At 40.4% G+C, this 12,559-nt stretch overlaps 1 protein-coding gene across 4 annotated transcripts in view; it reads left to right on the top strand.

Annotated features, from left to right (window-relative positions):
* LOC122986232 (serine/threonine-protein kinase WNK1-like) overlaps positions 1 to 12,559 on the top strand; it is a 29,414-nt gene that overhangs the window by 6,748 nt on the left and 10,107 nt on the right. For 3 of the 4 annotated variants that reach the window (XM_044357386.1, XM_044357387.1, XM_044357388.1), the window contains exons 3-13: positions 5,862 to 6,034; positions 6,277 to 6,497; positions 8,141 to 8,298; positions 9,646 to 9,734; positions 9,846 to 10,065; positions 10,230 to 10,331; positions 10,507 to 10,891; positions 11,001 to 11,155; positions 11,348 to 11,431; positions 11,850 to 11,885; positions 12,425 to 12,559. In XM_044357386.1, the coding sequence (XP_044213321.1) occupies positions 5,862 to 6,034; positions 6,277 to 6,497; positions 8,141 to 8,298; positions 9,646 to 9,734; positions 9,846 to 10,065; positions 10,230 to 10,331; positions 10,507 to 10,891; positions 11,001 to 11,155; positions 11,348 to 11,431; positions 11,850 to 11,885; positions 12,425 to 12,559 (1,758 nt within the window). The remainder of the gene's footprint in view (positions 1 to 5,861; positions 6,035 to 6,276; positions 6,498 to 8,140; positions 8,299 to 9,645; positions 9,735 to 9,845; positions 10,066 to 10,229; positions 10,332 to 10,506; positions 10,892 to 11,000; positions 11,156 to 11,347; positions 11,432 to 11,849; positions 11,886 to 12,424) is intronic. The other variant, XM_044357389.1, reaches the window with a different exon arrangement.

Below are 12,559 nucleotides of genomic sequence, written 5' to 3'. Positions count from 1 at the left end.
AAGGCCATCTGTCCACAATCGTCTAAGAATTTCTAGGCGTCCACCCTGTTTCACCCACACACGAACCCACACATTTGTTTCGGATCTCACGTTGCAGGCATGTTTGGACAATAAGTAGGTCACCAAAGAGAGGAAGTCAAGGAGAAAAAAAGAGGAATAAATTAAGGAGCCTCCCCTTTCTTGCTCACTCATCCATTTTCAACCATGTCATATTGCACTCTGCTTCCCCACCTCCTTCCTCTCCGGTACTGGCTGATGCCAAACATTGAAAGATTGAAAATAGAGAAGTCCAGGCATCCATAATAAGCTATGGGAGCTGCCTGTCCAGCTGGCTTATGGCATCCGCTGGTAGTGCCACGCTATACCCAAGTATTACAACATAGTAGCTTGTCTGTAATTACTCTTCATAATTGGTAGTCTTCAGGTTAGCTATAAGATTTAAAAATTAAAATTGCTAAAATTTCTATTTGTTAGATTTGATAAAGTTTAGATGGAACATCACATTTTGGTGAGTGAAATTCCTAAATGCATCATCATTCCTCAGTGAAAACATGTGTAGACTAACTCATGACACAGTGGTTTACTGTCTAAGCTCCTTCTCATTCACAGTTTGTTTTAACGGCTTGTTGTGAGTCATTTATAGTTTTTGTTGTGTCATTAACTATTAACCAGCAACAATCTTACAGTATTACTATAGACAAAAGCAGTGCAGTGCATCTGTTAGTGGTGCACTGCTTTTGTCCATAGCAATACTATAAGATTATTATAGAAGATTATTCACTATGCTGTAGAAGACCTGTAAGATGACTCAATGTGTAAAATCGGTTTAGTTCCCCTTTACAGATACTTTCATATCAGTTTCATCTACAGTTTATTACACTGAAAGAACTTTAAGGAAATGAAATACATCAGTAAAAAAGCAGAGCTGAATGGCAGCTTTGTGCATCGCAGCACTCAAAATAGACCAGAACGCAAAACTGACACAAATAACTGTTTAGTGTGATAATTTGATTATCTAGAATATAATAGGAAAATAAGATTATTTATAGGTTATTTGTGGGAACGTGGAGGAGACCCTTGACAAAATGAAAGCCTCCCTTGCGTACATATTATCAGGCATGTTTGCAGGGTTGTCCTTTTTGTATAATCTCTAGAAAATCACATATTTAAAATGCAGGCACAGTATTAGTCAAAACCTTTGCAGTCATGTTTTCATTCAACCATATTTATACAAAGTCTTTGAACATTCATTCAGTGATTGTGATTTAACAGTGTCAGCTTTTTTCAAGTAATGTGCTTTGAAGTGTTAGTTATGTTGGCTCTCTTTGGGACTCTTTGGACCCTGTATTTCCTAACAGCATTTCAGCTGGATATCTGTTTTTATTTTCTGCACCATTAAAATCAGATGAATAGATGTGAGGCAGTTGCGGATCTGTCATCTAGTCTTTTGCTGACAGCTTGACTGACAGTCACAGTGATCTTTGACCTCATCGCCATGTGTCAGGGGAACACCAAAGATTTCTGCCTATTGAGAAATACTGCACTTAATGCAATAAGTAAGCAACCTTTAGTGTGGATCCATCTAACATGGCTTCTTGACTTATCAGCCGTTACCCAGATCCCAACCAATGAGGGCTCCATGTAGCCCTCAGTCTCAACCTCAGAGCAGGGAGCTGACAGAGCCCGCCCATGGCATGATCACAGGCTTCTTTTTTTTTCACTCTGTCTGTTTTTAGGGTTGTTGGGTTATTCATGATGGCCTTTGCCTAGAAGCAGTTTTTTTTCCTGCTCTGCTCTGGTGATACAGTATTTAACTGCCATTACATGTGATTCACAGTGGGTGGAAATGCCACAGGTCAAAGAGTTATTCAGATAATATTAGGGTGTGGTGATTATAGTTGATATGAACATCACAACATTCATAGCAGCATATTTCTTATCGCCTCATACATCAAGACATGGCAAATCCGTGCATTCAGAATCACATAAGTCACATATACAATAATTAAATTGATTTTCCCATACAGTTTGTAAAATATCTGCATCGTGGAAATCAAGTTACCCCAAACCACTGCTCTTTGTCTGCTAAGCAGACATGGAGCTCAAATCTAACACTGAATAGCTGTATATTTTTTTGAAGGGACTTTTTGCTTGATAATTTTAATATAACAGCTTATCAAGTTGTAACACTGAACTAAAACAATGGGATCATGATTTTAAAAGTTCTTTTATGCTTGCTTGCATACTGACTCTGCAGAGATGTCAGAAACTCAAAGTGTTGAAGCCTCTATTTTCTTGATATTAAGTGTTTCTGCAGAACTCTCACACTCTCACTTAATCTGTATGCACACGTTTTTTTTTTTTTCATGGCTGCCTCAGAGATAATGCATAGGCATTGGTGGTGGCTTTTTAGTGAGCTGACTCATGCCCACTCTGTTAAATAGAGATGCTGTGATTCAAATGCAGCTGCTGTTGCCGTCTGAGTGCCTGCCAGGTTTCCTAATTTATAGACATTTAAAGCCTCGCCCTGAAAATGGCATGTAGACTATGCTGGGACCATAGACAGTAGAACAAGACGAGGTCAAAACCTAATATATGGCTGGACCGCATATGAAACCCTAGAGGGCCTTTCATTTGAAACGGATACAGGAAGTGGCGGCATTCGGCCTACCAATGGTGTAACTTCATCACTCAGTGAGTCACAGACATTCATGTTTATTGGGCTGGCCCCGCTGTTGCTGTCCTGCCAAAAATATGGACAAAGAATCTGAAGACGCCCCTGTGTGTTTTGTAAAATCTTAATCTCTGGTTTCCCAGTTCTTAAACCATTTATTGAGTTCTGAAAAGATTGTTTTAATTGCTAGTTCAACAAATTTCATCTAAATATTTTATTTGTGAAAGTCAAGCAAATGAAACAGTATAATTTTAGTTTGTCTTTGGCCTAAGCAGTAATGGGAGAAAGTATTCCTATTTGTTTCCCTTCCATTGTTCAGTGAGTGGTTAGCCTCTCCGCTCAGGATTTGTGGATGTACCAGTGACCACCAGGCACTGTTCTCACTGACACTGAGAGCAGGACATGGCACAGGCCAAAGAACTCTTTCAACTTATAGTCAAAGGTGGTTTGATGTGTCTTATGATTTTAAGACTGTAAATTCCTGGAGGGTTTACTTTTAAGTGGTGAGAGTTATGTAACTGGTTTGTAACTGGCTTGTGCTGAGCAATTTACAGAGAAAATGTTAAAGGGTCTAGTGTGGGAGTTAAATATTTTTCTGGGATTTTTTTTCTGTGTTTTTGTGTCTGGCACTTAGTCAGTGGTTCTCAAAGTGATCCGGGAACCCCCAGGGGTCCTTAAGGGTGTTCCAGGTGGGCCCCAGCAAAAAGGAGAATCATTTATTTTCACTTTAATTCCATTCATAAGTAACACAATGAATGTATGACTATTTTGGTCATGGGTTTCATATACTTTCTGTAATAAACATCTAAAAGCAAAAATCTCATCAGATGGGGGACACTGGGACAAATTCTTATCAAATGGGGGTCGGTGGTCTAATTTGTGTCAGTTTAGGGGTCCTTGATATGAAAAATTTTGGGAACCACTGACGCAAAAAACAAACTTTTCACATTTGAAAAACTGTCTTTCAAATGCATCGGACACATCACATGTCTGACATACTCATATACTCTGAGCATATCTCTTTTTTGATCACTGTAGTCACTGGATTAGAGTCTAAAATAATCATCCTGTGATCTTTATCAAGTTCAATATGCTTGTTTTTGACATTATGCACAACGTAGGAAAAATCTGCAGCTGTTAAGTAGATTTCACAAAAAATATGCTTCAAGTCATGAAGTCATTGCATTAATCTTAAATGTAAACACCATGATGATTATTTTTTTGTTGTTGATAAAGTAGTTTGGTATTTGTGGGGGTTGCAGTGCTGCACACACTAGGGTAGGAGCTCTGATGCTACACTGGATGCTTTGCATGACTGTCTTCACATGGTGTGCAGAAAGAGAAAGGGGAACCACTGCCCCACCAGCAAAGTAGGTCATTGCACGGAGGAGCCTCCATTACTCACCCATCTTCCCTCACCTCCTGTTTCCTGATATTGCTGCCTGATTCATTGTCTTCCCCTGCTCCTAATTGTTTCCACATGTCTCCCTGTAACTTCTCATTATGTCAAATTGCCCTCAGACGTTGCAAAAAAATGCAGCCTAAAACCCTCAATATACCTCCAGCAAAGTTTGCAGCACGTTTCTCTTCAAATGATATCAGTCACTGGAAAGTTTTCTGTCTCTCGCTGTCGCTGACATACACACACACACAAGTCAAACGCTCGCTCTCCACTCACAAATGGGTTGAATTTCCTGGATAGCCTGGCTAGTAGCCAGGTCTCTGGGGGTTTCAAGGGAGGTCTTTGGCTGCGGGGTTTCACTGGGCTTGTCTAACTGGTATGAGTATGTAGCTGCTCTACAGTCATGCATGTTGTAAATGTAGGTCACGCCAGGAATTACTCAGGAAATTTGAGAAGGGCGGTTTTACACATTCCGGGTTTTTTTTTTTTTTTTTTTTTTTTTTTTTACTTTTTGGCTAAGAACCTACATCCAAAAGCCATTATTGCCAATCCTTATTTATGCACAGGCCATTTAAAGAATGTTAAATCACATTGGACAAACAATAATATCAGATATGCATACATTTAGCTATTATTCATTATCAACCCCATCAGCTGCCAGAACATTTGCTGACTCTTATCATCCATAGCTTAGTTCAAAAACAGATCTTGGTGAGTACAATAGTTTTCTTTTGTGGTCTTACCCACTGTATCTAGTATGAGGCTATCAGAAGGGCTGAGAAATATATTAATATTCATTATCTTCTATCATTGTTAACATAGTAAAGCACAATACACACAGTGTTAACTGATTAACAATACAAAGACAGTGCTCAGTTATTAAGAATGTCTGTTATTTCATTTGGAAGCTTTTCACTGCTGTAATGGACAGTTTTTGTAACAAAAAAACAGATGGTTTTCAGCATCTAAACATATATACTGTGAGGTTTTGATATTGTCCTCAGGTATTGGTGATATTTATTTTTCCCACATTGCTTAAACCTACTTTAGAGTGGTATATGATTGCTGAGATGAGTGTAGCTTGTGTATAAAAGTAAAAAGCTCAAAGAGGACGGTTTTGATGTGGTGTAACAGGCCTGATTTAGGCTATTCTTTTTTTCTTTGTTAGACACAGTCAGATCTTCTCTAGTTCTGAGTCATACAGTAGCTCTTTTCTTATTTTGGTTTGGTTGGAATCTAGGACAAAGCTCGACACATTCCTTTTGGTTCACAGTCATCCACCAGAGAAAACAGGGCCACATCCCTCTGCCCCCAACTGTATGTGTGCCTGTGCAGGAACATGTATGCAATTCTTGTGTGCTGAAGCAAATGGATATTGCACTACCTTTTTAGTTGAACTTTCAAAGGTGTTTTATCTAATATGAAACATGCAAGTTGTGAATTTAAAAAGTGGAAATCTGATCCCAGACTGGTAGTTGTCATATTTAGATATACGCAGCCTGACTCCCCTTCAACACTTTTAATAAACAAATAAGTAATTCACACATTGAGGCAGAATTAGATATCACTCCTGATGCAGTCACACTTTTGAGTGATTGTATGATGATGAGCTAACCAATACATCAAATTCCCATGGTCTGTCTTCAACCTTCAAATGATCATCATTTGAAGGTCAACATTTGACCCTTTTCACTGACTTTTTAAATTAATCTGTATACCTCTATAAATAGTGCTGCCCTCTGTGTTGTGTGGAATCTTCAAATATTTCCTTTTTGTCCCCTGCAGGATCGTAAATTGTCAAAGACAGAGCGGCAGCGCTTTAAGGAGGAAGCAGGGATGTTAAAGGGACTACAGCATCCCAACATTGTCCGCTTTTACGACTCCTGGGAGGGACCCTCCAAAGGCAGGAAGTGCATTGTACTGGTTACTGAACTCATGACCTCTGGCACACTCAAAACGTGAGTCTTGGTTGAGCTAACAAACGCTTGAATACTGTACTCGTATATATACAGTGTGCACTGCCCCATTTTGACAAACGGCCCATCTTGATTATTGATTATAAGTAACATAACCCATATTTGTATTACATTTTAAAAAACAAAATATGTGTTGCACTTTATATAAACTGCTCTGTGTTTCCTTGCATACTTTGTAAACTACTTAACAGATGATGTGAAAATGATGACCTGTTTTCTTGTAGATATCTGAAGCGGTTCAAGGTGATGAAAATTAAAGTGCTGCGGAGCTGGTGTAGACAAATCCTCAAGGGGCTTCACTTCCTTCACACTCGGGCTCCTCCCATCATCCATAGAGACCTAAAGTGCGACAACATTTTCATCACAGGCCCAACAGGATCCGTTAAGATTGGAGACCTGGGACTGGCCACACTGAAGCGCGCATCATTTGCCAAGAGTGTTATAGGTACGACTCCGAAGTCATTTCTACCTCCTGATCCCTGTCCTACTGTGGGGCAGTACCTTTTCTGAGGTCATGATATTATGTTTTGTATTGAAAATGACGGTGTTATAAAGAAGGTATTTTGCTTTGTTTTACTGACGATGTGGTTCAAAAACAGACCACAGCGTTTCAGCTGTCTCTCAAACCACAGCTCAAATGGAGGCCAAATACTGTGGTAATCTTAGGCAGATAACCACAAGGCTTTCTCTCTTTGGACTCACAGCAACTCTATCAAGTTTGGTCATTGTACAGAATATTTCTGTTCTATGTTTCTCCAAAAAAGAGAGGGTTTTTTTCCAGGCACCTACTGAATGTAAGTAGAGCCTAATGTTTCTCCTACTGTTAAACATTAATATCATTATTATAATAGTTGTCATGCCTTCTTGCAGGCTAACCTGGCCATGGCTAAAGGTATGGCCTTTGCTTCTGTCTTAGACTGGTCTTTGTTCTGTGGTTTGGAAATATGTGGTCTGTTTGCCAGTTATATACCCATAATGTTTAACATCTCTTTCTATGGGTTTGCCTCAACAGGTTTTTTTTCCTAGTGTTTGTCTCTTACTGTCTTTTAAAATATTGCAGGACCGCAGAATCTTTTTGCTCCATCTTTGTGTCCAGGGAGCTCTCCCCACTTTCTCTCTGTCAGCCTTTTGCGTTTATTTATTTATTTTATTTTTTTTACTTTCACATTTTTTTCTTGGGTATGTTTTTAAAATGTAGGCTCTAGCCTCAGCTGTGCCCCATTCTGCTGTTTGGAATGAATAGGGTACTGCTGGTCATTGAGTAAGTATGAACTTTTATGGGCCTGGTAAGTCTGACAGTGTGCTGTAACACACATCAATTTCAAAAACAATTGCATTCAAATAACCAAATGAGTTTTTCTGTGTAAGACCTAAGATTGAACATAAAAATGATCAAGTAATGAATCAAAGCTGATGTGCAGAGACACACTGCTGAGAACAGTAACTAGCTATGGGATCTGCTTCTCTCAGCCTTGACCGTAACACTTTCAACCTGTAGGTCAAGAAGAGATGGTAAGTCAGACTTCAAAAGGTGAGTGTACTATAAAAAGCAATGTTCATGTGGTTTTAAGGTAAGGTCTTGACAAAAGTTACTTCCATAGCTAGTCTTATTTCTCTTACAGAGATCATTGGCGTCCCTTTTAACATTCCACTGTATTTTGGCCTATGTACTATTCCTAAGTGCCTTATTTAAAGCTAATGTCAAACATGGCAAATAACTCATTTTGGCTCACAAGTGTGTTCTGCACATTGGCTACCTCAGCCACATTCTTTATATCTCAACATGTGAAGGTCTTACACAGACAAACACGTGCCTTCTTCTCAACAGTCTAACTGAGTCCAGCTTCTCCCTCCTTTTTTGTTTTCTGTCTCTTTTTTTGCTTTCCTTCCCCTTTTCTTTTTTTCTCTCTCTTCCAACTTTCACCTCACAGGTTCTACCCCAGGAGACGTCAACAGGCTGGTCACTCTTCTCATCCTCCTCTTCCTCAACCCCTCACGGGTTAGAGGAGCAGAGGGGCAATGGGTTGTGAGAAGCCCACTCAATCAGTAAGGAAGTTCGAGAGTTCTGAATAGTTGTTTTGATTTAAGGTACCCCTGAGTTCATGGCGCCTGAGATGTATGAGGAGAAGTACGACGAGTCAGTGGATGTGTATGCCTTTGGAATGTGCATGCTGGAGATGGCCACCTCAGAGTACCCGTACTCAGAGTGCCAGAATGCTGCACAGATCTACCGCAGAGTTACCAGCGTAAGTCCTTTTATTCAACCCTCCATGTCACTCCTCTGCCCTGCCTTCACCTCTTCCTATGTGCCAAGAAGGCCTAGTGTCCCATTCTGGAATAATTTTCTATTCACATAGCTGAACCTGCTATGGTCACATTCCCGCTGACTCTTCTTTATCAAGCTTATTTTACATTTCTGTCTTCTAAACCTGTATTTCACCTCTCAACAAGTGCATTCCTGTATTTCCCAGTCCCTGTTACCCTGTTTGAACAAATCCCAAACTTGCAGGACCTCTAAGAGAAAACATGTTATTTACACAAACAAGCCCCTTTTGCTTCACCTCATCCTGTTTTTTTCCTTTGTCTTTCCTTCTGAATTATGTCCTATGTTGGTTAAGCATGTAGACCTGAGGCTTTGTATGACTGAGAGGCTGAACAAGCATATTCCTGTTATTATCCTAACGGCTAATAGTTCAGTCTTTTGTCAGTTCCGGGAGGGCAGTAACTGTCATAGAAGGAAACACATATTTTTGGTCTTATTCATACAACTCCTACTGGCCTACTGATATGATTCATACTCTTGCAATTACAAGAGTCTCATAGATAAAAAGGTTAAACCTGTTCCTGGAGTGATATCTACCAAATGGGCCTTGAAATTTATACTAGTACCTTCACTAAAGTCTTTTCCACATGATTTAACGAAGGTTTTTTATTTATCACATGGCTAGATGTTGACTTCTTCAGGCCTTTTGATCAGCTACAAATAGCTGATACCGCAGAGCAGCAGACACAGTCAACTCACTCGAGAAACAAAGTGCTGTTGTGGTGTTGAGCCTACATTTAGGTGGTGTCACATGCTCTGGTTTTACAGTAGTATTCCTTTGGGAGATGGACTGTTATTCTTCCTGTTCTTACAGTCAGCTCAGCTGTTCAGCTCTCAGCCAGTCCTCCATTTTTATGTAGCACCAGGCAGTTTTCTGTTGCTATTGGATCAATTCATCACCTCTTATCAGCCGTCCTTCATTCACTCATGCCCTCCTATTCCCCTCACTTGACATTCTGCGGTATTTAAATGCCACCAGGCAAAGAGCACACCATCTTTATAACTTTATTTTAGCGACTACTTCTCCAACTTCTTACTGTGATTTTTGAGATGCTCTATAGATGAAAATGAAAAGAGGAAGTTTGTACTTTTGTACCTTACTGTTAAAGATTGTGATTATTTCAATCATTCAGAATGTGACAGTATATAATAGTACTATACTAGTAGTACATAGATGAAAATGACAACAAGGTATGGGCTAGTATCCAAAATTTAGAAAGAATAGATGAGATGAGAACTACTCTCATTCAGTGTTCTGTGTTTCCTGTAGGGGGTGAAGCCAGGCAGCTTTGACAAGGTGGCCATTCCTGAAGTGAAGGAGATCATCGAGGGATGTATTCGCCAGAACAAGGATGAGAGGTCTCTAACTTAAGAAGAGCACATGTTTACAAATTTAGGGTGGTCAAGCTCTCCCTGAACATACACATTTTATGTCTTCCGTTTGCTTACCGCTTGTTTCTGTCTATTTAGGTACTCGATCAAGGACCTTCTGAACCATGCCTTCTTCCAGGAAGACACAGGGGTGCGTGTGGAGTTGGCAGAGGAGGATGATGGAGAGATGGAAGCTATCAAGCTGTGGCTGAGAATTGAGGATGTGAAGAAGCTCAAGGGGAAGTACAAAGACAACGAAGCTATTGAGTTCTCCTTTGACCTCAGCAAAGACGTCCCAGAGGATGTGGCTCAGGAAATGGTGACTTTAACTTTTAATGCTATAGTCATTAGACTTATGTCTTTAAAAACACTTTATTAATTCCATCACTGGTGAAGAGTGTATGTCGATTAATTAAAAGGGTTAGTTACCACAATGTTTGAAAAGTTTATTGCTGAATTGTACATCATGTCTCTGTGCTTTAGGTTGAGTCTGGTTATGTATGCGAAGGTGACCACAAGACCATAGCTAAGGCCATCAAGGACAGGGTGTCTCTGATCAGTCGCAAGAGAGCACAACGGCAGCAGGTGTGTCCTTACTCGCCATATTGCATCCAATGTTTTTATGTGTACTATCTGTTTAGGTGCGTTGCTGAAATTCTTAATGCAGCCATATGATGTATGTAATTGTGCTGTGATCAGATGTTGCCCATTGATGCTCTCTTGAAGGATTTTAATACATTTGGCACTGATTGTCTTGAAGGTCAGAGAAGAACAGGAGAAGAGAAGGCTAGAAGAAGAACAACAGATTCAGTTACCGCCAGCACAGCAACCAGGCCAACAAACTAGCACGGAGATGTCTCAGCCGGTGCCACAGCCTGCATCTTATGTCTCTCCACAACCAAACCAACACAGCACACAGATGTCTGCCCAGCCTACATCTCAGCAGAGCATTCAGAGCACTAACTACAACACTCCCCAGTCAACCCAGCTGACTGGCATGGCACAGGGGGTCCCTTATGTCCCCCAGTCAGCTGGGCAAGTCCCAGTCCCAGTTCCAGTTCAGGGTCAGAGTGTGGTTACCATCCAGCCAGAGTCAGAGGAACCTGAAGCTGACCTACACCAACAGCTGCAGCACGCTGGAGGAGGTATCTATCAAAGATGATTTATGGCCTGATATACTTACAGCTCACTGCATGATAATAAAATGGTTTGGGTGTTTAACACATGACTAACCCTCTTGTCTCCCTCTTACAGTCACTCACATGGGAGACAGACAGCACGGTTCTTCCGAGGCCCAGCCTGTTCAGCCTGAAATGTCCTACAGTAACCCTCCCGGTCAGCAGCTTCAGCCCCAGGTGTCATGCCCTCAGACACAAAATGACCAAAATCAACAGCAGCAGTTGTCAGTGGTGAGTCATGTTTAATATAGAATATGATCCACTGTGCTGAATTAAAGAGATGATTTCCCTTTGGTATATGCTCAGAATTATGCGTGTGTGTGTGTTTGTAGATATATAATGATCCTTCATTAGTTTACTTTTTACTTTCTACTTTGCCTAATTTTTAACCATATACGCCGTTTTCTCTCTGTGTTTCATAAGGTTCAACCCCAAATGCAAGGTGTCAAGCCTGAAGTTATCCCTGTTGTGCCCGGCAGCCAGTCTGTTCCAGTGGCACCTCAGCAGGTATACTTACGTCATACTACATGTTCTAATGTCTTAAGAGTAACTTAACACCAAGCTGAGAAGCCTTGTTTCACTGACCTGTTGTGGTTAAGTTTCAAATCTGTTGCACCTAACAACACACTTGTGTATATATGATAGTAATGTCAGGGTTTACTGAACACACCCTGAGTACACTTCTTTATCACTGCAGTAAAGTGAGGACTTTAACTACTCAAAGTCAGCAAAAACAAGATTTTCAGATGGTGTTAAATTAACCGTCTATATACTCTGCTTCAGGCGGCTGTGTCAAAGCTGCGGAGTCTTCTGAATCCCCAAAGCCTAGTTTTCCTGTCTGTTCTATTTTCCTAGGTTTGCTTGTCTTTTCTTTTCATTATCAACTTTCCCACTCTTACCCTGTGTTATGTTTTGTTTCTTATAGTACGGAGTTTACTACAAACCATCGCTTCCCCCTCAGGTAGATAAAATGTCCCATTTTGCTGTTACCACTTTTAAATACACCCACAGCCTTTCAGATGTTCTGGGGAAGAAAGTTAACGTAAAGTTTTATATTGGTCTGTGTGGTAGACTCTGTGTTTGTGGTCAGTTTTCACAGATGTTTGGTAAGTTTTGACTTAGTTGTAGCAGGATTTCAAAAAATGAAATTTATGGCATGCAAATAAACAAGACAATAGTTTTTGAAACCTTGCAAGTACAGTTTAGATGGACACAACTATATACATGTCTCTAAAGTGGTCGTTAGATGTTCAATGACTTGCCAGCCTATACTGTCAAATAGATAGAGGGTCTGATTTATGTAACTATGTTATCCAACAGGTAAGTGCATGTGGCTTTGGAGAAGAGCCAAAATAAATAAATGAGAGCTTTTAGATAAGAAAGAAACTGCGTTTTCAGGAAGTAGCTTGAATACCAGTAGGAATGTGTTTTTATCTCAACCTCTTACCCATCTGATTTTAGCCTGTTTCTGCCTCTCCATTTTTATCTCTTTTCATATAGATGCCCACCCAGCAGGTGATGATACCCCCATCCTCTCAGTCATCTCCTCCTCAGCAACAGCAACAGCCCGAGAGCAGCACTTCTCTTCAGAGCCCCGCTCTACCACAGGCACAGACTGGAGCTCAACAGCTACAG

Source organism: Thunnus albacares, chromosome 7, assembly GCF_914725855.1.
Source record: "Thunnus albacares chromosome 7, fThuAlb1.1, whole genome shotgun sequence".
NCBI classification, from domain to species: Eukaryota; Metazoa; Chordata; class Actinopteri; order Scombriformes; family Scombridae; genus Thunnus; species Thunnus albacares.
The sequence above is the reverse complement of the archived record's forward strand: the minus strand, read 5'-3'. Positions and strand labels throughout refer to the sequence as shown.